This window comes from Zootoca vivipara, chromosome 11, assembly GCF_965207765.1.
Source record: "Zootoca vivipara chromosome 11, rZooViv2.hap1.1, whole genome shotgun sequence".
Taxonomy (NCBI): domain Eukaryota; kingdom Metazoa; phylum Chordata; class Lepidosauria; order Squamata; family Lacertidae; genus Zootoca; species Zootoca vivipara.
Window position 1 is genome coordinate 3,009,764 of NC_142594.1, and position 27,026 is coordinate 3,036,789.

Below are 27,026 nucleotides of genomic sequence, written 5' to 3' on the forward strand. Positions count from 1 at the left end.
CGCTGTGGGAATGTGGAGCAGCCAGGAAGCACAACTGCAGTTGTGAAAATATGATTGCCAAATCCAACACCTGACAAGATATTAAGTCACAATGGATGGGGAAAGTAGTTCTCTTAAATAGAGGGAAATAAGAAAGCATCTGAGGCCTTTATGTTTCAGAGAGGGGCAGGCAGGGAGACACTTGTGATAGATGTTTATGCAGTTATAAATTATCTCCCATAATGCTAGAACTTGGGGGTCACACTCTTGTATGTGGGGCTAAGGCTGTATTAATTGCATTTTTGTACAACTCAGAGCTGCATTCATGAGGGCTACCCATTGATGTATGTCAAGCAGCCCCACATTCTCCATATTCTCCACAAACAGAGCAGAGCAGCATTTCATCCATACCACATAATTGTTGGTATTCTGACACATAGCATCACATCATATCTGAAAGAATGATGGACTGTAGCATAAAACATGACAAGACTAATGGAACATAACATGGATTATTACAATTTTTACTACTATGGTAAGCTCAAAGAATTGTCTCCTCTACATGCACATGGTGCTGTTTTATTGGAAACAGGGCCTGGCTGAATGGTAGAGCACATGCTTTGCATTCCAAAGTTTGAGTTTCCTTCCCCCTCCATCTCTGGGAACAGGCCAGGCAAAGACTCTGCCTGAAGAGATTCTCACAACATTCATGAGAGGATACCAAAATGTGTGAGAGAGGTGACAATAGGGATGAGAACCCTGATGTGGGATGGGATTGTATGGCAATGCAATGGAAAGAATAGTGGGAGAGGAATAAAAGAAAATCCATATTTTGGATTTTCTGGCCCAGCCTTTGGGTATGAACTTCCAATTCCTCCTCTGCACATAGGTACAAACTGCTGACTCTTAAATCTATCAGAAGGCTAGCACTGAACTGGCAGGTTCTAAATCCATGATTCATGTAGGAGTGGGAAGTCTTAAGTGGAATCATTTTTGTGATTTCAGAAATTGTATTGCTTATAATTTTCCCTGCTTTTCTAGCCCTGCAGAGGTTTCACCGCTGGGGGATGCAATGTGCTGCTGGCAGGCACAGGAGTGATAAAATATATTAACTAAAGGCTTCTATAAATTTTTTGAAGGCTCCTATTTGTTTAATCGTGGCTCGGGTGTACCAGGACTGCTATGCCCAATAAAGACATAGGAAAGAATGGTGAAAAGATTATATTAATGCCATGATGAATTATCACTGTTCTGTAGATGCATAAAATAAAGCTACATGTTGTCATAAACCTGCACATTTTTCTAGAGAGCCCTTTTAGAAGGAGAGGTTGAACGGCCCGTTCTGGCCCTGTACTCTACTACCATCCCATTGGCACAACTGTTGCTCCCTCCACACCCTGTCACTATTAGTATAGTAACTGGGGGAGTGGGGAGAGTTGATTTACGGCCACTTTTAAATCAAGAATGGTAGTTGTTAACCTTTTCCTCCGTCCCATGCAGGCATCAAGTCCTAATGGATGCAGGTAATATTGTAAACATTACCATGGAACATGCATTGTTTGGGGAGAAGATGTTAGGATTTCATAGTAGATTCTGTTCCACCTTAAACAGGAACAGGCTTGGAAGAGGATGTTGAATATGTTTGTTGTACTTTTGTAATGTTAGTTCTCTTGCTTTTGCTTTGCTGATGGAGATGGTCTATCTTCCGAGATGCTTTAGAATAAACGCTTGTATATATGCAAGGACTTCTCTCTGAGTCTTCCATTGCTGCTGCTGCTGCCAAACCACGCTAACGCTGGAGATGAGCTCTGCAGATAACGTGTCCAGACTCCAAGGAGCCTGGATCGTGTTACAGCTGGCTACGGGAGGCAGGAGACACCCGGCAGAGAGGCTTACCGGGGGGCTTGGTGGCCCAGGTCTTCTGCGGTTTTGCTAACAAAAGACAGCATCATGTCTGATGCCATTCCATGGGGCTATAGAAGAGACATGTGTCATTTCGTACTCAGATAGCATGGACTGAGTAAGTCTGTTTCTCATGGCAAAACACAGAGAAATGTATAAGAAACCAACAGGCAATTTTTATATGTTGGTGCTGAGACTATGAAGGTTGTGAGAATGAAGAGGTTTCAAGATTGGAACATAGGAAGTTGCCTCATACCAGGTCAGACACTTTGTCTGTATAGCCTGTAAGTACTGTTTACTTTGGGTGCAGGTGGCTCTCTAAAGGCTCAGGCAGAAGGTCTTTCCATCACCTGCTACCTGATCCTTTTACCGTAACTGCAGATGTCAGGGCGTGAACTTGGGACTTTATGCATGCAAAGCAGATGCTGTACCACTGAGCTACAGCCCTTCCTCCAATATGGTCCGCCTCTGAGCTATCGTCCCTCACTGAAAGAATGACCATAGTGGCTAGGATGAAAGCCAAATTCACTTCACACAACAGCTTATGTTGAGAGTCAAGCTCTCTTCTTTTTATAATAACTAAGATTGTTCTTGCTGCTGCATCTCCAATAGAGATAGACAAATCAACAAATCATAGAATCATAGAGTTGGAAGAGACCACAAGGGCCATCCAGTCCAACCCCCTGCCAAGCAGGAAACACCATCAAAGCATTCCTGACATATGGCTGTCAAGCCTCTGCTTAAAGACCTCCAAAGAAGGAGACTCCACCACACTCCTTGGTAGCAAATTCCACTGCTGAACAGCTCTTACTGTCAGGAAGTTCTTCCTAATGTTTAGGTGGAATCTTCTTTCTTGTAGTTTGAATCCATTGTTCCGTGTCTGCTTCTCTGGAGCAGCAGAAAACAACCTTTCTCCCTCCTCTATATGACATCCTTTTCTATAATTGAACATGGTTATCATATCACCCTTTAACCTTCTCTTCTCCAGGCTAAACATACCCAGTTCCCTAAGCCGTTCCTCATAAGTCATTGTTTCCAGGCCTTTGACCATTTTGGTCTCCATCCTGGGAGATCATCTCTTCCCTGCATCTCACACAGGGTCTTTCACCAGCCAGCCTTCACCTCATTAATTCAGAACACAACAAACCTTAAACAAAAGCAAAGTAGATAAAAGAAGAAAAAGAAGGGGGGGGAATGGGAAAAAAAGAGAAGAGAGAAATAAAGAGGACTTCTGATTCTCTGCCAGTTGTATTTATAAAGATTATTCAAAGTGCTCCAGGATGCTATCCAGCTGTAGTCCAGGATAATATCCAGCTGCTCCTCATTCTTCTAGGTGATGTTTCCCAATCTTAAACCTGACATCTCAAGTTCAATCATTTTCTCTTCCACACATTTCCCTTCCACAAATGTCAAGAATAGCCTCCCTCCAGTCCAATATAATGACTTTTATCACCAAAGAATTCCAAAAACCCTTCCTCCATGCAGCCAATCAGAAGCTGCGTTTTGGTTTTCGAACGTTTTGGAAGTTGAACGGAGTTCCAGAATGGATTCCGTTTGACTTCCAAGGTACAACTATATGTCATTGATCAGTGTTCCATTAAAAGGCAAAGTAAGTTGCATGTTTTCCTTCCTTGGTCAGTTAGATGAAGAGATTTCTACTGCAATAGCACAGTGTGCAAGATATTCTCCAGCAGTGTGTTGTCGTGATTACCTTCATTTTAGTTTACTTACGGTAAATAAGCTAGGATCCGGAAGTTCCCTTCTGCTCCTATTGAGGGGGGGGGGGTGTTGATTTTAGTTGATGTCCACTTCCACTCAGCGTCTCGCAATCCTCAGGAGCAGTTTTCAGGATGGTTTTAGGGAGCAGTGACAGATCCAGACTGTATTATTGTTGCTGTTTCTCATTGCATTTCAAACAGTTCCCCTTACCTCACCCACCCACATAGCATGTTATTCTCTCAACAACCCTGTGAGGTGGGTTAGGCAGAGAATGACTTCCCCAAAGTCATCCAGGGAGTTTCATGATAGAGTATGGATTTGAACCTGAGTTTCTCGGTTCCAGTCCAACTCTGTACCCACTTCCTGACAGTGGGCTTCTAATGCTCTTATCGCATGGGTTGGAGCACTACACGGGTCTTCAAATCACAGTGGTAGTAGAAAATGCAGAAAAGCAGCTTCCACACAGGAAATATAAAGTATACATTGATTAGAATGAAGAAGATACATAAAAGACAGGCTTGTTTACTGCTGCGCATCCTGTCTGATGCACCCTAACCAATTTCTCCCTTTAAGTAATGCACTGTGACATTTTGGCAGAACAAATGACCCTCATCTAAAGACTAATAGAGCTATGCATGGGTATTTCAGCAGAGGCACAATGAGATCCAAGTTCTTCTATTTGTCTATGGATTGAGATGTCCTTTATCTAGGATATCTGTATCTTTGAAAACTAAGATAATTATTGAAGAGGGCACTAGGCAATTTAGGAGGATCACTGTCTTCATATGACAGAAACTTTGCAGCAAAGCACAGTAATTTATGATGATAAATTGCAGCTGTCAGAATGTCGAGATCACTTCATGGAATTTATTTCCAAGCTCACATTTTGAGTATATGTGGTGGTGGGATTTCCAACTCCCACCCCTACCCCCTCCTGTGTGAATTGCACAGGAAAGTAGCACGAAGTATTGATAGCCTTCTTTCCAAACTGCCATAGCACAACTGGGGTCAAATTAATTCCACTTTGCCTTAATGCAGAAACAAAATGACTTCTGTCCTTCTGAAAGACAGCTGCAGCAAAAGAGGATGACACTCTTAACTTCTAGATCTGCTGATGGGTTTCAAAGCCCAGTTAAGCACATGAACTAAGTCCCATTTGGCCCAGCATTCTGTGCTCACTGCAGTCAACCACATGGCCATGGGAAGCCCACAAGCAGCACCCAGGTGCAATGGGGCTCTCACCATCTGCAGTTCCCAGCAACTGGTGTTCAGAGACATACTACCTCCATACCATCTGCCTTGGGAGAAGGAGAGACTAAGGAGGAACCCTACACAAATCAGGAGTGGAGTCCCTAAGAAAGTTGAATGGTGTCTTGTACACCTCCTTCCAGCTTATTTCTGCAGCCAAGCTGGTGCCAAACATATTTCTCTGCATTCCTTTGGACCACGTCAGCGAGGCAGGCTGGGGGTGAGTGTCTTCTGGGCAGCCCAGGACACACAGCTCAGGCTTGCACCCCAGTGAGGTCACTTCAGTGCTACTAATGAATGCAGTAAAAACAACACGGGAGGCAGCAGTTGCTAGGTACCAATCTGCAGCTACAGCGGGTGCTGTGATACTCCAGAGCTATGGCTTCACCCTTGGAGGCACACTCCATTGTCTCTCTAGAAAAATGGATGCTAACAGCTACTCCAGCAGTACAGGTAGTATAGAACCAATGATAGCCTCATCTTCCCTGAATCTGCCTAATCCTAAACCTTCAGAGTCGGTGGCCATCACTACATTTTGTCAGTTTGGGTTTTTTAGAATTTTGTATATGTTTCAGAATGTTTTTGCTTTGTTTTCATTTTTAAATTGTGGTTTTGTTTCCTGCCCTGCGCTCCTACAATAAATAGTAATAAGTCATGCATGATGTTAGGTGTAGCAGGTGGGCATGCTGTAGGGATTGGTCCATAAGGACAAATGGGGCACTGCCCCACAAGCTCAGTCTGCCTTCATCCAGCCTCCTGCTTCCTCGTCCATCGCGTCAGTGTAGAGGATGGAGGAGGATGGAGACAAAATTAGAATTAGTTGGCTCTGCCTGTCATTGAGTCTTGCTGCTGTCTGGCCTACCACTCTCTCTTTTTTTTTTAAATATATTTTATTAATTTTCCAATTAAAACCAATTATATCACATTCATTATTTCAAATTATACACATATATATATCAATCAAACCGAATGTTATGCCAAATCGTCTAAAGAATTTTTTATTTGGGTTCCCATGCTTCAAGAAATTGGGGATTCCTCGCAACCGTCCACTGCCGTCTTTCTGGCCTACCACTCTCAATGGGCACCAACCAGCACTGTGGCCTGGCAGGTGAAATGGGGAAAAACAAAAGAGCACCTAGAGTTCTTAGATATACTGGTAGAATTTCCTGACACTGGACATTTTGGGAAACTGTCTGGACACAGCCTGGCTATTGGTGCTGGGTGAAAAGATAAAGGTTCTGTGCTCTACATCCTGTGCACTCCTACTGCTGGTTTGGGAAGCAGTTGCACACAATGTGAGTCACAATCTGAGCTTTCAAGCAGGTGTTGCCCATACACTTTCAAGCATGTTTTCACAACCATAAGGACTAGAAGCTTGCTGACATTCTGAAAAAGCTGAACTCTGCATCTAATCCCACATTCTATTTTTTTTGGTGCACTTTTGTATACTTAGGGCATAAACACAGACCTGGCACAAATATTGCTTGAAACAACCTACAGTGGTACCTCTGGTTACGAACTGAATTCACTCCGGAGGTCCGTTCTCAACCTGAAACCACTTGTAACACGAGGCACGCTTTCGCTAATGGTGCTTCCCACTGCTGCCACGCTGCCGGCGCGCGACTTCCGCTCGCATCCCGGGGCAAAGGTCGCAACCGGGAGCATCTACTTCCAGGTTAGCGGAGCTTGTAACCCGCAACATTCACAAGGGGGACAGTACATAACATGAGGTTCATTTAGTCCCTTTCCAACATTTTTGAAGCTGGGCTGAGCTTTTAAACACTTGAAAATTCAGCCCAAATTTGAGGTGTTGTTTGTTTTCGTAGCCACTGTCCTCAATTCATATATTGAGGCGAATGACATTTTGGTACCACAGGGCATGTAGCAGCTGGGTGGGGCAGTTTTTAATCAGGAAAACAATGGGGGGAAAGGGGTTAAGAAAATCTTCCAAACAGATTGCCCCCCCTTCTATCAAGTCCCCTCTCCTGTGCAGTCATGTTCAGTTGAAACTGCAAGTGAGAATAATGGAATCATCAACATGCCCAGTTTTGTGTTGTTGACAACAGTTTATTGCTTGTTATCAGTGTTCGGGTGTGTGTATTCTTGGGCATTTAGCAGGTGCCTGAAGAGGAGGAATGGGGGTGGAGAGATGATGAAGAGCCTGGTCTGCAAATCAGGCCCACTTGACAGGCACTCGCTATGGGCCAAGAAAGATTATGCCTGGGGAGTTTATTTCCTTGCTTTTCAATTGCACATGTCACTGCCTTTTCACCCCACGTGCCTGAAATTAGTCAGAGTTGACAGAAATCCAACTAATTTCAGGCACTTGGGGTTAAAAGACACTGAAAGACGGGAATGATTTGATTCAGCCTGTCATTGTTTTTTTGCACTTCTATTGCCTGATTTCTGGGTTGCCAATTCCCACCCTTGGTTTTACTTAACAGTTTTGGAAGTTTAGGTTGAAGCTGAATTTTTACACCAGGTTTATGGTTAAACTGGAAGCCAACCTCATGTCCTCCATATCCTGAAAGGGCAGGCAGAACGAACCCTGGCATACGGTTGCACAGACTCTCCAAGTCTACCTGTTTTCCAGGGACATCCCTGACTTAGAGAATCCATACTGGTTTCTGTTTTGATTCTGGAATGTCCCGCTTTTCCTTAAGGTATGGAGTTATTCAACCCCCGATCTGTCTGAAGGCAATCCTGTATAGGAAAGATTTTTAATGTTTTAATTTTATTATGTTTTTATATACAGTATGTTGTGGTTAGAGCAACCCAGTAAGATGTGTGGGGTATAAATAATAACATTATCATTATGGAATGGGAAGTCCCTATTTTCCTAGGAGAAATGTTGGAGGGTATGGTTGCACCGCTATGTGACTGCAACCCTTCATCTTGAAAGTGTTTGAAGGGTTTGGCTCTTAAATCTTTGTGTGTTTAAGTTGTAAACCACAGTGTGACGAGAGGTGGTGGATGAGCGCCCAGGTGAGCCATGGAGGTTTCCTAGAATAGGCTGCTGCAGCACTCCAGCTCTGCTGGGTCCTCTACCTGCCAGCCTTGGTTCGCCTGCCTCCAGATTCAGAACCCCAGGCTGGCTGGTACTGCCACTGGCCACCTTTGGCTTCCCTGTCCAGCTTGAGGACCTGCTGTTTCACCCAGCCATTAGAAATAATAAAAAGGTCTCTTTGGCTATGTCTGGAGTAAGAGGAAGGACAAGCCAGTGGTGGGTCCTCTGCATGGAGAAGACGGGGAAATGCTATTGGGTGACAGAGAGGAGGGGAAACTACTTAACACCTACTACTGTTTTCACCGAAAAGGAAAGTGATGCCCAACCTGATGATAACAGAATAAATGATGTAAGGAGGGAGCTGCAGCCCAAGATAGGAAGAGAAGTAGTAAGGGAACACCTAGCTACTTTAATTGAATTCATCTCTCCAGGGCCTGATGAGCTGCCTCCAAGGGTACTAAAGGATCTTGTGGATGTAATTTCAGAAGCTTTGTCTATGATCTTTGAGAAATCTTGGAGAACAGATGAGTCCCTACAAACTGGAGGCAGGCAAATGTTGTCCCCATCTTCAAAAATGGGAAAAGGGAAGACCCAGGTAACTACCAACTGGTGAGCTTGACAATACCAGGGGAGGTCCTAGAACAGATAATTCAACAGTCGGTCTGTGAGCATTTCAAATCAAATCAAATACCTTTATTGGCATCACAGTATAAAACATTTCAGGTCACTGGGATAATTAAAAGGACAAGGGTGAAGTGAGTATTTAGAAAAGGATGCTGTGATTACTAAGACCCAGCATGGGTTTCTCAAAATAAGTCATGTCAGACCAATCTGATTTCTTTTTTTGATGGAATTACAAACTTGGTGGATCAGGGGGATGCTGTGGACGTAGTGTATCTTGATTTCAGTAAGGCTTTTGACAAAGTCCCCCATGATATTCTCACGAGGAAGATGGTAAAATGTGGGTTTAACGAGATAACTGTTAGGTGGATTTGTAGCTGGTTGACTGACCAAACCCAAAGAGTTTGGTTCCCCATCATCCTGAAAAAAGTGACAAGTGGGGTGTCACATGGTTCTGTCCTGGGCCTGTTGTTGTTCAACATCTTTATAAACAACTCGGATGAAGGAACTGAGGAGATGCTCATCAAATTTGCAGATGTCACCAAACTGAGAGTGGTAGCTAATGCTGTAGTGTAGAAGGAAGAATCAGAATTCAAAATGACCTTAACAGATTAGAGAACCGGGTGCAAGGTAACAAAATGAATTTCAATAGGGACAAATGTAAGGATCTGCACTTAGGCAGGAAGAACCAGATGCACAAATATAGGATAGGGGACATCCTATATACATGTCAACAGGATCTAGGGGTCTTGAATCAACATGAATCAACAGTGTGATGCAGCAGCAAAAAAAGTGAATGCTCTTTTAGGCTGAATCAACAGACATCTAGTGTCCAGATCAAGAGAAGTAATAGTACCACTCTATTCTACCTTAGTCAGACCACACTTGGAATACTGTGTCCAATTCTGGGCACCACAATACAGACACCTTACAAGTGATAAGGATACTCTGCTTCCGAAGAGGATAAAGATAGATGCAGTTTCTTTCCTAACAGGAATGTAATGGTTCAGCTTATGCCAACAGACATTTTAAAAAATAGATCTGTTGAGAAGAGAGGGATTTCAATGCTGTTGGCAGTATGCGCCAATCCGTTTCTCCTTCTCATACTCTATCATTCTCCAACTTTAGGCAGAACAGTCTATAAAATATAGAACTGGTACTTGTGTTGTGTGCATGTATTTATTCTTTTTACTTTTTTTAGTGAGAATATAATGCCATGTTTCCATAAACCCCATTATCTTCTCAAAAGTAATGGCATCATTTATTCTTAAAAGCTTTGCAATAAAGCTCTTGGTTATGAGATTTAATTTGATCAGAAGCTGTTGCGCATAATCTGAGCTTTATGAGCCAAGCAGCAGAAAGTGGCTCTTAACCTCCTGTCCATCCAGCACCCACAAGGCAGAAACAGTCAGCCAATGTAAGCTTGGCTGAGGGCCAATTTGTGCCCCTTGTAAACCTGTGACATAAGGGAAGTTGGATGGCATTACAAATTTGTTCCACCTATATCCAGAATATTTCCCAGGGATCTTACCATTTATTTTGTGGCTGTGGTTTGAAAAACTGTTCTAAAGAACCTTTGGGTCCTTTTCGGAAGCTCATCTGGGATTCCTCAGTGAACGGATTGATACTCGTGGACAAGCTTCTCTAAAAAAACAGCCTGTCATCCTTTGCAGTGGGCAATAGCAGTGGAGCACTGGGTGTCCCCACAGATTTATCAATGCAATCTAGAATACACTTCGCCACAAGACGAGAACAAACACACTGCAAGGGATTCCTGTTCAACAAAGAACTTGCCAATGGTATACAGTGGTGCCTCACTTTACGAATGCCTCGCACGACGAAAAACTCGCTAGACGAAAGAGTTTTGCGTTGCACAAGGCATTCATAAGACGACAAAATTTTCTATGACCGCCACTTCATCTTACAAAGCGCGGCCATAGAAAGCAGCAAAGGAAGATCAGCTGTCAGTGCGGGAAGCTGACAGCTAATCTTCCTTTGCCAGGGGGGACGGAGCCAAAACGCAGCGGTGCGGCGGCTGCCCCTGCCTGTCTTCCCCTTGGCTCGGGGAAGACAGGCGGGGGCAAGCAGCATCCGCTGCGATTCGGCTCCGTCCCCCGGAGCCACCGCACCACCGGCACGGAGCGCAACTTCGGAGGCAGGCGAGAGGCGGCGGGAGGTCTTCCCCCACCGCCGCCTCTCGCCCCGGGCACGGAGGGCAACTTCGGAGACCTCTGAAGTTGCGTTCCGTGTCAGGGGAGGCAGGCAAGGCGGTGGCTGGGAGAAGAGAGCTTCTCCCCCCCCCCGCCGCCGCCTTGCACACAGCCGGCATCGGACGGGGCTTCGGAGACCTTCTCCGAAGCCCCGTCCCATGCCGCCGCCAGTCCCCCAGAGCCTATAGGAACGCATTGATTAAGTTTCAATGCTTTCCTATGGGAAACTGGGCCTCGCTAGACGAATTCGTTACATGAATTAATTTTGTCTAGCGAGGCACCACTGTATTTCGGTCACATTGTGCATTACCATAGGGTTGAAGATCCAACAGGACTGGCATAATTTGTTTGTTTTATTTACAGTATTTGTATATCACCTGGGGCCAATATATTTCGGCACCTGAGGTGAACCACAAAATGACGCCCCTGCCAGGGAAGAAGTGGGGAGTGAAGATCTGCATCAGGAACAAGGATGACAGGCGAGGGTAAAGATTGACTTGCAGTGTGTTCCTTGGAGGCCAGATCTCCTGCCTCTGGGTGGGCCGGCCCTGATATCGCCCAATAAGCAAGCTTCTCCAAAGTGGCCTCTGAGTAAGGCCACTTCAACTGGCTTTCCTCTGAACAATGTCCAACACACCCACAAATCTGTTTCCAGTCTTCTCCTCCTAAACTTTGTGAGCAGGAGAAGAACCCACAAGGAGCAGGGATGAAAACTGGCACCTTTTAACCTGGGAAGAACTCCCCAAATTACCCTTCTTGGGGAAATGCCTACTAAAGCCAGGCTGGCTCATAGCAGCAGGCATGTTAGTATCCAGATGCTTCCCTTTACTGAGTTCCACAAAAGTGGATGGTTTCACTCTCTTGTGTTGAGGACAGTAAAGTATTCTGCTTGGGGACTCACTGGCAAGGATCCTGGATGAGTGTTAAATTCATGTCCATTCAGAGACACACTGCAAATGTGCACACATGGAATATGCAAGCTTTTGCTCCACACACATAATCATATTGTGTATTTTGATAGAAAATAAAACGGTTGAGTGTTATTCTTCTGGTACCCAGTGCCTACAAAGGCAAGCTGGTGCATTGCTAATGCATCCCTATTTAAATGCAGATTTTGCTCCTTTCATGAGGACTCTCCGAGTAAACTGAAATAGGCAAGCAAAAAATTGTAATTCAATATTTTCACTTTACGCGTGTTTCAGCTTATTGATCGTCATTTTCTGACATTTTATAATGCCTGAGTTCCCTCATGGGAAAAGATGGAAGTTGTGTTCATTTTACTAAAAGCTTTTAATTAATTATTAATAATTTCAGATATTCCAAATGTCCAGACTTGTACAGGCTCTTCTACCTATTTATTCAGTAATGGAAACAACCAGAGTTTTGACCTTTTGTGTGCACAGGAAGTACGGTAGACAACTTAAGGGAGAACTGAACCTTAGAACAGTGTGAGGTTGTGTGCTCTGAGGTCATTCAGCATAATACTGAAGACAAGAGTCTTCAGAACTACAGGCTTCTGTACTAGTTCACCACTGTGTGGCAGGAGTGGGGAACAGGTTCCATTCTTCCTTAAAAATTGCTTCATTTTGTTTTCTTTTTAGTTGTTCACCACAAGAGATGTGGTCATTGAAATCACATGACAATTGTAAAACAAATCATTTCTACTAACCCACAACTTGCATTCAACTCCATTGAATCTTTTTCTTTGATCAGCCGGTTGACCGGTTTTCGGGGGAAGAATATATTCATTAGCATGTATACAGTATACAGCAGTTCATATGGGAGGAGTTAAGCCTCCGGGTGCTCAGAAATTATTTCAGAAATTATTTGTTACCAAAACAATTATTTTCACAATCTCCATCTCCATTGATTTACTTACTGAAATGTTTTATGCTTTCTATACCTAGGTGGCGCTGTGGGTTAAACTACTGAGCCTAGGACTTGCTGATCAGAAGGTCGGCGGTTCGAATCCCTGTGACGGGGTGAGCTCCCGTTGCTTGGTCCCAGCTCCTGCCCACCTAGCAGTTCGAAAGCACATCAAAATGCAAGTAGATAAATAGGAACTGCTAGAGCGGGAAGGTAAACGGCGTTTCCGTGTGCTGCTCTGGTTCGCCATGCTGTCTGTGGACAAACGCCGGCTCCCTCGGCCTATAGAGCGAGATGAGCGCCACAACCCCAGAGTCAGACACGACTGGACCTGATGGTCAGGGGCCCCTTTACCTTTACCTTTATAAATGTATAATACAATGGTGGTGTTTACCATATTTTTCGCTCCATAAGACGCACTTTTTTCCTCCTAAAAAGTAAGAGGAAATGTCTGTGCGTCTTATGGAGTGAATGCGTGGTCCCTGGAGCCGAATTGCCAAATTTCTTTTTTCTTTTTAGAAAGAGCTAAAGGCTAACAAGAGGGAATGAGCACGTTGAAAGGAACCCGCTCAGCAACTGATTGCAATAGATCGGGGAGGGAGATAAGGGAGCTAGCTCCCTTCCCGGCCCCTCTGGGCCCCTTGTCTAGACCTCAATTGTTGTCTTCAGAGGGAGACATGTGACTGGCTGATTAGATTATCTGTCTGGAAACTAGAAATGGGTCCCTTTCCTTTCCTAGTGAAGCTGCAGAACTGTGAGTTGAACCCATAAAAACAGGATTTTTTCCCTTTGCAAGGAAACTCAGTAACTTTGAGCTGATCATTTAAAAATGGAGCTTTCCCCCTTTGCAAGAAAGATGCACAGCTCTGAGCTGACCCCATGGGGCTTTTCCCATTTGCAAAAAAAAAGCTTCCTCAAATATTTAAGGGGGGGGGCAAAGGCACCTAGGCCTCTAGGAGTTGGCTGCTATGCCTAGGACAATTCTCCTTTAAAAACTAGGTGTGTCCTATGGTCAGGTGGGTCCTATGGAGCGAAGAATACGATACATCTTTTCCTCATTCGTTCATTCATTCCTTTGATTGTTGGTTTCTGTTATTTAGTGTTCAGTTTGGGATATACTTTTGTGAACATCACAAGTTATTTTGCAGTCAGCGTGCACATATACATGTTGAAATATGAAAAACTTTCAATAATGGGTTATTTTTTATTCAGATTGTAAATGAAGGATCCCTTTTTTACAATTACCCCAGGTTTTTTTAAAATTAAAAAAAACACCACTTCATGTTGAAAACTAGTACATCAGGCAGAAAAGTTCTACCTTAGCCTTTTTCCTGATAGCCTTGCTTTCTATCCACAGGAAGGTTGTTGTTTTTGACTTCAGGGAGCATACAAAAACAAGTTTTGCAGTTGGTACTCCAGCTCAGGAAGGACTCTTACAGACCCTCCAAGTGTCCCTATTTTCCAGGGATGTCCCTGATTTAGAGAAGCTTTTCCTGTTTCTGATTTGATCCTGGAATGTCCCACTTTTCTTTAGGGTGTCCCTATTTTCACCAGAGAAATGTTGGGAGGGCATGCTTTTAGCACATGTAGATTTCATGTTTCTTTCCTACCTCTATTGTTTTTTTTAAAAAAAAATGGATTCATGCCAGCACAGCTCTCTTCCCAAATCACCTAGCAGTCCTGTTCACACCAGTAGACTTGGCATCATGACTTCCTCCCTTTTCATTTGCCCCTTGTTGAACTCATATGGTATGTTGGAATCAGTAATGTGCTTTTGCTGTAAATTCAGCCATGTCGTGTAATATGTAGCCACCATGGCCTTTTTTGAGAAGCATTGCTCAAAAGGTGTAAGCGTGTTCTAATTGAGGCATATTTTCACAACCTCTCCAACCATGTAGGCTAGAAATTTTGTAGAAGATTGTAAACATGGTATTCTAAATAATAAATCTCTAGTGATCCATGGAAACCAGTAATTTGGGACAGCTAAACCCAAAGATACTCCAAATGGTGCAAGCACAGCGGGCCTTTCTCCCCCTCCTCACATACTCTGAACGCATGAAGGGCTTTTGTTTCTTTACTTTTTTTGTAAACTACCATTTCATTTTCATTGCTAGCAGTGTGAGCAATTAAGTACCCAGTTCAAATGTGGCACTGGTAGTGAACTTGCTGGGCCACTTGACACAAACAAAAAGTATCCTATTTTACGGGGGGGTCGTAAGAATTTGTTAGATAATGTATGCAGAATGCTTTGAGCACGCTGAAGGTTTTAATACAAATCCCAAACATTATTAATTTATCCAGTTAAACTACTCAAGAGTTGATATTGTGCTGCCACACACCTTGTGAAACAAGGGTGGGAAACTATGGCCCTCCTGAGGTTGGGGGAGCATGGCCAACAGCCAAGGATGGTGAGGCTGCATCTGAGAACCACAGATTCCCTGTTGCTGACACAAAGCATCACCACCAAACAGCTCTGTGCCAAAAATATTGACAAACCATTTTTTTTCACTGGTAAGCCTTGCTACCTCTGCTTAATCCTAGCTGGTTGGCTGGTTGCCTGGCTTTAAAACGTGCTCACATGTTACAGGTACTTAGACATGTGTTGCTGAGCATGAAAACACTTGTTTACATGAATTATATGAATTGATAGCAGCGGTTATTTCTTGTAGTGTTTCAGTAAACTGCCCTTGCGGAAGAAAAACTGCTTGGAGGGAAAGATGAAAGGCGCCACCTACTGTTCACTAAGAGCTATTGCTGCAGGAAACTATGAATCTTAGCCATAGCGAGAGGATGCTGCAGAAGCTATTGTTTGGATGCCCCACCTAAAGTAGATATTTAGAATCAACTGTAACCATTCCTTCCAGACATTGCCCCACGTCAGGCATTAACACTTAGGCTAACTTAAACGTGTAGTTTATGTAGATGACTCTAAACGGCACCATGCAGACACTTTCAACTGGTTGACGGAAGACTGCAGCGCAACAGCTCATGGTCAGGAACCGAAAGAAAGCACTGTATTGGGCTGGATTTGAGCCTGTATGGTGGGGCAATTAGTTCAGTAAGCAATGGAGGACCTGTGGGCAGAAGGGTCCCTATGACCAATGGGCAGAATTCTAGGTGAAGGACAAGGGTAGGCATGTCATCCCTCAATCTATACCTCTTTCCCACCAGAATTCATCAGCCTCACACTCACATCACGTGTATTTATAATCTGCTTTCCCTCGCTTTCTTGCACTCTTTTTACCACACTAATCAGCCTCCCCCTTACTTCCTATCACTAAACCCCCGTTTCCCCGCTCCACAATGTCCATTCCACATCATTCCCTTTTTCCTATTTTTCAGATATAGGCACATATGTTCTTAAAGCTCTGTAGAGCAAAGCCTTTTTATATTATGTATAACCAACAACACATAAAAAAATTAACTGGTGTCCCTTACCACGCTGAAAGGTTTGTTACTCTTATAAATATGTCTCATCTCCTACTCATCTCCTTCCCTGGAAGATATCCAGGGAAGTGTGTTAAGTCAGTAGTCCATAGTATTATCCTTTAATTGGTTACATAACGAGTTCCACTTAAAAGAGGTCCAGCCTCAAATAGTTACCCTACATGCCTCCATGCTAGGAGGAGGCAACCTTTTCCTCCACCACTTTTACAAGAAATGTCAAGGAAATAAAATGCTATTTAATAGGACACAAAGAGTAATGGGGCTAACAAGATCTTGCAGCATATTTTTATAGACCCTTGTCCTCTGGTTAGCAACTATTTTTTAGGATGGACAGTCTTTTGAATTGAGTAGGATTGAAGGGCCAGCGACACTGACTGCACCGACCCACTTCCACATAAAGCTAGATTGCACTACACAACAGAAAAACAACAAAAGGACAAAGCCCACCAGTACAAAAATCTTATGTCGTTTTATTGCACTGATTGCCTTTGTCCTTTTGTCGCTTCACTCCCACATGAAGTAGGTGAAAGCAAAGGCTTTTTAACCTTTCCTCTCATCCCCAGGGACAGCAGCCACAGATGGAGCCCTCTTGACCCACTTTAGTTGCTGCTCACTCGGCCTCTAGCAGACCTATTTACTTCTTGCTCTGAAAGTGGGAAGATGCTTTGCCTACATTTCGGTGCCAGGCAGAAGATTGAGACTAGTTATCTGCTGCTCCAGGGGCGAACACTGAACCCAGTGGGTAGAAACTGCATGAAAGCAGACTTCTGTGAGGCATTGGGATAAATTTCCTAACAGTAAAAGCCGCTTGGCAATGAAACACTGTCAGGGAGTTGCTGAAAGCATTGAAGCAGAGACCCATTTGTCAGGGATGTTGTACCTACATTGAGCAAGGAGTGGGTTAGAGATTACCTCCAAAGTCCTTTCCAACTTCTGTAAAGGAGACGACTTTGCCAAAACCTCCATCCAATGTACTGGTGATGTACAGGGAGCCATGCTGGAGGCTTGGATTGAGAGCCTTGGGGGTCCGATTCATCACTTGAAATGCCAGTTGCCTATCCCTGCTGTAATTTATGTGGCTAATTATCTCAGGGCAAACAGAAGAATCATGGAATTGTAGAGTTGGAAGGGATCCCCAGGGGTCATCTAGTCCAGCCCTCTGCAATGCAGGAATCCTGCCCATAGCCAGACACACTGACACATGGTGCCACTATTATGCTAGACTTTAGATGGGCTAAGAACTGCCCCCCCTAAAAATGAAGTTCACATGGGTAGATAGGGAAACCTATCGTAACAGCATGTTTTCACCACTCCAAAAACTAGTGCCTGGGACTCCTTGGAGGAAGTCATTGACAATCAAAGTGCCACCATGTGTTTGCAGAACTGATCAGACACACTTCTATACTTTCAGGGGGCTGTGGGGAGCTTTTATTATCATGCCATCATAGCTGTAGACTTCTATGTCCCATTTATGTAGGAGTAAATTCCATTGAACTTTGAGAGCCTGAATAAACATCTTCAAGGTCATGCTTACACTGCACCAATTCTACTGCCTTTATCCCCATTTTTGTGTTCGTTCCAATTTCAGGAACTCTTGTGCTAACCCTTCTTTTTCATTGCTTACAGATAGAAGCATTCTAAAGTTTGGGACACTCGTCAGCACTTCAAACACTTATGATGAGTCTGGAGTTGTGACCATTGAAACAGACAAACCTTTGCTTTGGACAATGGGCATCAAAGATAAACGATGTGCATAAACTCTCAGCAGCTATTTTTGTTCAGCCCAAGCCTTAAAGCAATGCTTCCTGGGAAAATGTCACTGCACTATCTAAATCTAGATTTCATGCATTACCTGGTATGCAGCTTCAATCTATAGAATGCCAGGGATTTTAGTTTTTTGCTATTTGAGCAATGCTGTATTGTAAGCTTTTTTTTAGAATTCTGAGCATTGATGTGTTTTTATATATACTGTGCAAAGGATTTTTTTTAAGATTGGAAGGGCTGATAATGTGATATTTATATCACTTGATGATATAAAAACTTACAGAATAGAACACTGTATAACTGTGTTCTGAAAATTTGATAGCTCTCTTCAGCAGAACACAAACATTCAACTTGCCAGTGGGCTGGAACAAGTAGTGCGCACCCCAAGCCAAAACCCACAAAATAAGTTGCCATGATAATATAATAACCATGCATGCAACCTCTGTTGCATTCATCTATATTTAGCCCATAGTGTGTGTCAGGAGCCAAATACAAATGGATGCTCACTGATGACAGCTTGAATGCATACATCACGGGCTCCAGGGAGCACTTTTGCTTGTATTAAAAGGGGATGGGGAGAGGCAGGCACACAATGAAAATGTGTGGGATTCAGACGACTCATTGATATTGAAAGATAACAGGACTGCTCAAGATGCCCTGAATACAGAACTGGAGAAATCGAGAGATACATAGCCGCCCCGGCACCTTACCTCTCCTTTCTCCTGTCAAAAAACACAAGAAGGGCTTTTACACTTGCCAGAAGCGCGGCATTGCCCACGCCTGTGCTGGAGGGGCTTTACAAAAAAATCCCATACGCCCAAAGACTCTGCGTATGCCCATTGGGGGAAGTAGGGAGCCCTGAGCATTTGTTCTTCAGATGCCCCCTCTATGAAGAAGCTCGAAGGGAGATCCTGGACCCCATACTGGTGGGCTTAGCAAGCCTCCCGGAAAAGCAATTATACAACCTGCTCTTGCTAGGCAAAGACCTGAAAACAACCAGGGCGGTCGCCAGATTCTGTGCCCAAATATGCAGACACAGACTTTCTTCCCAGCCCGTCTGATTTTTCCCTCAATGGCACCCCAAGCGAACTAGGCTCAGCTTTCTGCAGCCACTATTTTAAGGGTTAAACTTTTAGCACTGTTATATAATTAATAATTTTCTTTTAAATCTTGTTCAAAGCAACTTTTATATGTTATGCTCCCGGAAACTGTTTTTCAAAGGGATCCGTTTTATTTTTATTTTATTGTACTTCTAAGAGCTGGTCCTCGACCGTAATAATAAATAAATAAAAGTGTGGGATGTGGGGTGCCTCCCTATTAATTACAATAATCTATAAGAAACAAAAACAATTATTGAGCTAAAAGAATTATAATTGCCAAAGTTTAAATGAACAGTCTGTTTTTAAAAGGGAAGACGGCCTAATTTAAATTCTTGCATTTAATAAAGGCTATATACAGTTCGAAAGCACGTCAAAATGCAAGTAGATAAATAGGAACCGCTACAGCGGGAAGGTAAACGGCGTTTCCATGTGCTGCTCTGGTTTGCCAGAAGCGGCTTTGTCATGCTGGCCACATGACCTGGAAGCTATACGCCGGCTCCCTCGGCCAATAATGCGAGATGAGCGCGCAACCCCAGAGTCGGTCACGACTGGACCTAATGGTCAGGGGTCCCTTTACCTTTATATTTAAATATCAGACTTGTTATGTGCTGCTCAGTTTATTCAACTATTGATGCTCCCCCCAGACACTGAAGAGATTGAATATTTCATAAAACCAGATTTGACCTCAAAGGTTACATCATTCAGTTTACTAAGCATAAAGCCTTAAGTCAGTGACTGACATTGGCCTACACGTGCTTACATTAACCAACTAAGAAGCCACACCAGTTTTACTTTAAAATATGTTTATAACAAGTAGCAAAAGATGATTTAGGAAGATTATGCCAGAAAGGCCAGAATGTTCTCTTTTGTTACCACAAGCAAAATCAAGTTACATGTCTTCTTGATGCATTCAGCCACCTCTGTAAAAAAAAGACAAGAAAAAAAGACAACGTAACCACAGAGGCACTTAATAGCATTTTACTGTTTTGTTTTTAAAGTAATGTCCCCCCCTTTTTTAAAAAAAAATCAAAAAATCTAGTAATGTCCCCCCTTTTTAAAAAAAAATCAAAAAATCTTTATTTAAAGTGTATCATCCTATTTGTTTTTAACCAGCATGCCTTTCTCTTCTGTAAGCAATAGAAAAGTAGCCTGCCTATACTTTAAATAAATAAGGTAAAAGGGTTAAAGGACCCTTGGGTGGTTGAGTCCAGTTGGAGCAGGGCGCTCATCTCCACTTTCAGGCCGAGGGAATACAGAGTGCAGATTCAAAGATTATTTAAGTATGTCAGTGCATACAGGATTCTAAAGACGACACCATGAGAGCCAGAGATCACAGCAGAGTGCACAAAAATCCAATTTTAGGACATTGCTCACAAGTTGTTGTTTAAACCAGCAATACCAATTATGATGCATGTACTTACACAATGATGTTGTTGATTGGAATATGGATCAGTTTTACAAAGAAACCAATAAATCCCATTATTGCAAATCCTATTGCTGTTGCCATAGCAATCTTCTGGAATTCTGGAATTTTAAAAAAATGTATTTTTAAAAAATGTACTCTTAAATGAATTTTGAATAATTACAACCAAGTGTGTTTTTATATTTAGCCAGAAATACTTGAACAAGGAGACTATGAAGTTTTTCTGATTTAAATCTGGTTATTATTATATAGTTATCTATATATATAAAAATGTAAACTAGCCATGTCAGTTAGTATCCATGTTTCACCAAAACCGCTTGACCGATTGCGCTCAAATTTTGATACAATGTCGCATGTGAATGTGAGAGCAAGCCCATACCTGGACCAGGTAAAGCACCAAAAACCACTCACAAATCAGACAAAAGTGCATTTTGGGAAAAGAACCAGGTTGCAAGCCAGCGCCCTCTAGCGGCGGCTACACTGGTACTACACCTATAGAACCTTCCCTCTCAACAGCACCTCAGCTGCTGGTTACATACTAGGCCGAAGCCTTTACATACTAGGCTGAATGGAGGTACTGACTCGCCTGGGGGGGGGGGTTGGTGGGAAGAAGGGAGGATAGGTCAGGACACAGTGGGGCCAGTCACAGGGATGACCTGGGGGGGGGAGAGGGGGTGTGATACGTCATGCAACGGGACAGGTTGGGGGGGGAATCACAGGGAAAACCCAGGGGGTGGGGGGAGGAGGGGTGGGATACATCATGGATCGACACAGGGTGGTGGCAGTCACAGGGATTAGCCACGGCAATGCGTGGCAGGGCCAGCTAGTTTGGAAATAAAAGTGAATATAATGCAAGAGTTTGGTCAAGTGGCAGGATTTAAATTAAATAAAAGCAAAAATAAATTGCTATTAAAAACATTAAAGAACCTGAAAGCAAAGAAATAATAGAGATGGTAGGGATAGAAGCATATAAAAAGTAAAGTATCTAGGAGTATGAATATGAATAACAACAAAAAATATAAATATTTTTAAAGACAATTATGAAAAAAATTGCATGAAATTAAAAGAAATATGGAAATATGGAATAGGATGAATCTCTAATGGGAAGAATTGCAACTATAAAAATGAATGTACTTCCAAAGATGTTATTTCTCTTCCAAAACTATTCCAGTAATAACGGGGAATCCCTGCTTCAAAGAATGGCAAAGAGTGATTTCAAGATTTGTCTGGAATGGGGGAAAGCCAAGGATAAAAAAAAAGATACTAACAGATGTGAAAGAAAGAGGCAGCTTTTCACTTCCAGACTTAAAATTGTACTATGAAGCTGCATCCCTAATATGGATCCGTGATTGGATCAAGTTAGAAAGGGAGGAAATAACGGAACTGGAAGGACATGATAACAGGTTTGGATGGCATTCTTATCTATGGTATGGAAAAGCAAAAATAAACAAAGGGTTCCATAATCATATAATAAGGAGATCATTGCTCAAAGTGTGGGGAAAATACAAAGACTATTTGAAGCATTGTCACTTAAAACATTGCGGGGAAAGGGAGAATGACCAACATATAGAGAACTACTGGTTGAACAGGAGGGGAAACTAAAACTGAAGGAATATGAAGAAATAAAAGAACATCTCCAAAGTTGGTTGCACCATAGACAGCTAAAGGATATCCTTAAAGAGGACAATAAGAAAGGCTTTTCATATTCAGTTTCCAAATTCCAAAAGGAAGTGATAGAAGAAAATTCGAAACTACTAAAAAAGGCATATAACATCCTTTTGGACTGGGAAACTAAAGATGAAGAAGTAAAATCAGTAATGATTAAATGGGCACAAAACATACCAGTAGGTCACAATATACAATTTGAAGACTGGATAAAATTGTGGAAAGTAAATTTGAAATTTATGGATTGTATATTATTGAGAGAGACTTATATGAAGATGATGTATAGATGGTATATATCACCAGTTAAATTGGCAAAAATGTATAAAAATGAAAAGAAAGAATGTTGGAGATGTGAGGCCGAAGGTACGTTTTATCTTATGTGGTGGGATTGTAAAAAGGTAAAAATGTACTGGGAAATGATATACAGTATAATGAACTGAAGAAAATGTTGAAAATAACATTTGTTAAACAACCAGAAGCTTCTTTTGCTAGGTATTTTAGGCCAAGATATACCGAAAGAGAAGAGGACGCTATTCATGTATGCTACTACAGCGGCAAGAATTCTGATAGCACAAAATTGGAAGACTGGAGAAATGCCAACCAAAGAACAATGGCAAGAAAAACTAATGAACTATGTAGAATTGGCAAAACTGACGGACAGACTTCAGGGGGGAAAGACAATAGTGATTTTGAAAGAGAATGGGAACCATTTATAGTATATTTGCAGAAACAAAGGAAGACTATTGACTTGATGGCAGGATTTAAATAAACACTCACACCTTTACTAACAAAGAATATGTAGAAGATAAAGAAACAATATAGTGTATCTCTTAAGAAACAGCAGTGTATAATAAGGGGGAAAAAAACCAGAAGTGGAAGTTGGGGGAAGCCCAGGAGGGGAGGGAAGAGGGAATGTAATATAAATGTTATGGATATAAAATGTATGTAATGATAGAAAAAGAAAATTGAATAAAAAATTAATAAAAATAAAATAGAAGTGTGTGACCATCACCACCCTGCCTATTCACTAAGCACGTGGTGGAAGACTTCACCTGCTGGCCTCCCCCTCCCCTACTTACAAAATGCCTACACTTTCAGAGTTAAAGGGCCCATGTCTCCCATAACTTACTAAGTTAGAATCATAAAATCATAGAATGGTAGAGTTGGAAGGGACATCAAGGGTCATCTAGTCCAACCCCCTGCAATGCAGGAATATCAGCTAAAAGCATTCATGACAGATGGCCATTCAACCTCTGTTAAAAACCTCTAAGCAACGAGAGTCCACAACCTCCTGAGGGAGTCTGTTCAACTGTCGAACAGCTCACACTACCAGAAAGTTCTTCCTGATGTTTAGTCGGAATCTCCTTTCTTGTAACTTGAATCTAAGTCCTACCCTCCCATGCAGGAGAAAGCAAGCTTGCTTCCTCTTCCATGTAACACCCCTTCAGATATTTGAAGATGGCAATCATATAAGCTGCTCCTTATATGAGCACCCTGAGCACAATTCCCACCTTGTATCCTTTAGTCTGTCAAACGATTCCTGGACCAAATATGTATATTGCTGCAGGCAAAGACATTTTCACCCAGTAGCAAAATTGATGTGGCAGCTAAGAAAATGCAAGCCAGGTTTTAAAAAAAACATAGGGGTGAGTGGAATGTGTTTTTGTTTCACTGCATTTTTAACGTCTGTATATCTTATTGAAGAAGGACAATGCATTGATTAAATTAGGAAGTCCCCCCCCCATTTTTCCATTTTTGTGTTTATATTAGTTTGCTAAATACATCAAAATGACAGCTTGCTTTATTTATACTGTGGTGACCTATGGCTTCAATAGTAAAGTTTCTATATCGATTCACATTGGGTCCTGAATGTAATTGGGGATCCAGGGATTATCAGAATTCCTCTCAGGGTTAGAGGTTTGAGCCCCATGTTGGCCAAAAGATTTGTGCATTGCAGGGAGTTGGCCTAGATGACCCTTGTAGTCCCTTCCAATTCTATGATTCATGATTCTATGCACACCATTGACAGTGGTACTGAATGCCCAGAACTTTTGGGGGGGGGGATCTCCCTCTTGAGCAGAGCTTTCCAAACTTTTCATGTTGGTGACACACTTTTTAGACATGCATTATTTTTGACTAGTAAACAAGAGATTAACTAACCCCTTACCAGCCCCTGGAGGAGCACTGCAGCCAACACTCTTAACATGTCACAACACACAGTTTGGAAAGCTCTTCTCTACAGGCTAAGTATGCCACATGTGATGGCACCTCAAGTAATTATTAGATCTTCAAGAATTTATGCCTACGCTGCCACTATTTTCTATCTTGTAAGATATTCAATGATCCTGTGGTGCTGAAGTCTCCTGCAGTGGCTGACTGAGCTCCCTGATGTTACAGAGGAGCTAGGCAAGGAAGGGAGGAGGAAAAGACCCTAAAAAAGAAGAGTGGTCCACAAGAAATAGATGAAGAAGAGAAAGTCAAGGGAAGAGGTCTGCAAGACATAATAATCACCCACATCATGGGCTTAAGATCTCTAACCAGATTCCATATTGTAACTATACACTCAATCCGAATAATTTTTTCAGGGTCTACAATTTTGTCAATCTGTGCTCATTACAACTTTCCCTCACCAAACATGGGAGGGAGCAGGGTGTTATCCAACATCACATTGAGCTAGAGGCCCAACACAGCTGCATGGAGTGAGATGGGTTGGGGAGGGAGAGTGGAGCTCTATCCTGTCACACCAGGACTAAGAAAGCCTTGTTCCTTTCCAAGTAACTCCAAGGCTCAGAGATGTATGACAGAGAGCAACTGACCTTCTCTGGGCTCAGGGGGATGGGCATTCTTGCTGATGCTGTGTTCTTACAACATAATATATGCTCATCAGTGTCAAGATGACAATCACACTTCTAGACCCTTGCTCAGAATCACTATCCTCACCCCATTCAAAAGCAAAGCCTCTAGCCGTCTATCAGACACCACACTGTTGCATAGCTCTTAGACATATGAGCTCAGCTATATATTTTAGATGGTTTGGTTTTTTTGTCTGTTGTCTCCTCTTTAAAAAACCTACTAAATATTTTACCAACAAATGAAAATATGATATTAAACACAGGAACTTGTGTTTATTGTCATCTTGTCATCTACAGGAATAACTTATTACATTTTATTCTACTCTGCAATGTCACAAACTCATTCAGTGTTTTCTTTGTGGCTTTACCTTTCCTATCTGGCTTTGTGCATCGTTTAACAAGCCTGATAGAATCTTTCACAAACTGACGACTAGGTTCCACAAACTGCATTACTTGATCCATGATATCCTGCAAGAAAAAGAACACACACACCAACTTATTAGGATTTTTTTTCCATATGGAATCATTCCAAGTCAGTCTTGGAAATTGCCTTCAATTCAAACCACAAAGCAAATAAAGTTGCTCTTGGAAGTTCCCAATTTTTGTTAGCATTTTTTTTAACTGGTAAAAAAACCCACAGACATTATATTGATGTTCACTTAAAACAATGCTAATATACCCCTGCATCTACAATGTCTTTTTAGATACCTCCAACATGTACCTTTAATATTTTTTTGTCGCACCAGTGCACAGTGATAATGAGCTCAGGGAATTTATTCATTTGTATGAAGCTATCGTGCAACAGTAATGCACGCATTTTACACCATCATCAATTATGGTTAGCCAACAGTGAGGCTCCCAAGCTTCATGACTTTCCCCTCATTCAGTGTAGGAATATTCACTTGCTCAAAAGGAGGCAAATCTACAATATATTTTAACATTTGGGAGAACATGGAAGTATAGTTGACCAGAGTGGAGAGTGGGGGAGCAGTGACATTTAAAAAAAACCTGGTGGTAATGTAATACCCTAAACTTCCACCCCTCTCCCACCCCCTTATTACACATGTCTGTGTCCTGAAGCCAATTGCACAGTTTAGAAAAAACACTGCACAGTTCATGATTTAGGCTACAAACCTCCAGAAGTGCTTAGTATCAAACCTCATATTTAGCCAATGTTTAATTAGAAACACAGCGAGCCTAAGTTTCCAGTATGTGTGTAACGTGATCAGATGTGCCCTCACTTTTCTTACCCTCTTTGTTTTTTTGGGGGGGGATGGGGGAGAAGATCATAGCAGCGATACATGAAACGTCGCATGATATATGCATGGGAGACACACAGCATTTTCAGACGCAGAAATGGGGCAATCCCACCCTTCCCTCCGGCTTTTTCTTTCCCCGGCCTTCTCCCCCCACCCGCCCTTTGCAGACGCTGCTTAGATTCACCTTGAATTCGTCTCTGTGTTTTCAACCCCGATCGCAGCTTGTTAGGCCTTCGTTGGCTTTGCTTTCTGCGGCTGCCTCCGACTTTGACCTGAGCAGGAGAAAACAGACCCACCTCACAAACGAGCTCCTTTAAGGGAAGCAACAAATGCAGAGGCGGGGGGAGCCCCAGACTTGAAGTCCTCTCCTCCCCCCACCCCACTGCGGGAGGGGAAGGGGCAGAAGGGGGTCGGCTGCGGTGACTGAGAGGGCGCGCCAAAGAAAGCCACTTCGCACATGCCCAGGGGCTACGTGCTGCTCGACAACTCGGCTCTGGGCTCCCGTTACTGTACTGCTTTCCCTCCCGCCGCCCGCGCCCCCAACGACACAACTCCGCTAAAGACTCACTCACCGACTTGTTGGACACGTAGCAATACGAGCAACGGAAAGGGGAAGCGGAAGCGGAAGCTAGAGACAAACCTTGCGCCGACGACGAGGAAATGGCGTCACGGAGCGGCTTCCGCTCGAAGGGGACGCGGCCGCGATCGCTTTCTGAGGAGACTTCCGGCTCCCAAGCGGCGCAGCTGGTTGTCGTCGCCGCATCTGTCGCCGTATTCTGTGGCAGAGTCATGGCGTCCTGCAAAATTGCGTTTTTTGTTTTGTTTTTAAAGCTAGGTAAGGACGCCTGCTTTGTCCTAGGAGGTTTATTACACGTTTGCCGAAATCTAAAGAAATTGGCATAGGGAATTACCGTGTCCAGTGAAGAAAGGATGTGCCGTGTTGTTGTTGTTGTTACAATATGTT

General features: G+C 42.9%; 2 protein-coding genes and 1 pseudogene across 21 annotated transcripts in view; 2 read left to right on the forward strand and 1 right to left on the reverse strand.

Moving 5' to 3' along the window:
* The window catches only part of TPK1 (thiamin pyrophosphokinase 1), a 210,368-nt gene extending 190,011 nt beyond the window's left edge, over positions 1 to 20,357 (forward strand). For 6 of the 18 annotated variants that reach the window (XR_015946335.1, XR_015946336.1, XR_015946330.1 and 3 more), the window contains 4 exons: positions 8,287 to 8,450; positions 11,050 to 11,171; positions 12,594 to 12,668; positions 17,626 to 17,744. Coding sequence is in view for 9 of the 18 variants with exons in the window: in XM_088653848.1 (XP_088509974.1) it covers positions 8,287 to 8,450; positions 12,594 to 12,668; positions 17,626 to 17,640 (254 nt within the window). In the remaining 9 variants the exon portion in view is untranslated. Of the gene's footprint in view, positions 1 to 6,301; positions 8,221 to 8,286; positions 8,451 to 11,049; positions 11,172 to 12,593; positions 12,669 to 17,625 lie in introns of those variants that run through there. The other 12 variants (XM_060280544.2, XM_088653853.1, XM_035101363.3 and 9 more) reach the window with 9 other exon arrangements.
* LOC148684183 (uncharacterized) lies at positions 8,619 to 11,023 on the forward strand (annotated as a pseudogene).
* On the reverse strand, positions 19,650 to 26,674 carry SEC61G (SEC61 translocon subunit gamma). Of its 3 annotated transcripts, XM_035101369.3 has the most exons (5): positions 26,635 to 26,674; positions 26,247 to 26,334; positions 25,172 to 25,271; positions 20,285 to 20,387; positions 19,650 to 19,783 (listed from the first exon to the last, which is right to left on the reverse strand). In XM_035101369.3, the coding sequence occupies exons 3-5, from the start codon at positions 25,263 to 25,265 to the stop codon at positions 19,774 to 19,776; spliced, it is 207 nt and encodes a 68-aa protein (XP_034957260.1). In that variant the 5' UTR covers positions 25,266 to 25,271; positions 26,247 to 26,334; positions 26,635 to 26,674; the 3' UTR covers positions 19,650 to 19,773. The 3 variants fall into 3 exon arrangements, with proteins under 3 accessions (XP_034957260.1, XP_088509986.1, XP_088509987.1); XM_088653860.1 differs by lacking the exon at positions 26,247 to 26,334; XM_088653861.1 differs by lacking the exons at positions 19,650 to 19,783; positions 26,247 to 26,334 and having other exon boundaries at positions 20,205 to 20,387.
* Between the last annotated feature and the right edge of the window lie 352 nt (positions 26,675 to 27,026).

Excerpts from the sequence above, each read along its gene's own strand:
- SEC61G (XM_088653860.1), bottom strand. The coding sequence starts at position 25,265 with ATGGATCAAGTAATGCAGTTTGTGGAACCTAGTCGTCAGTTTGTGAAA. Across the intron at positions 20,388-25,171 it reads CACAAAGCCAGATAGGAAAG|AATTCCAGAAGATTGCTATG; the intron begins GTAAAGCCACAA and ends TTAAAATTCCAG.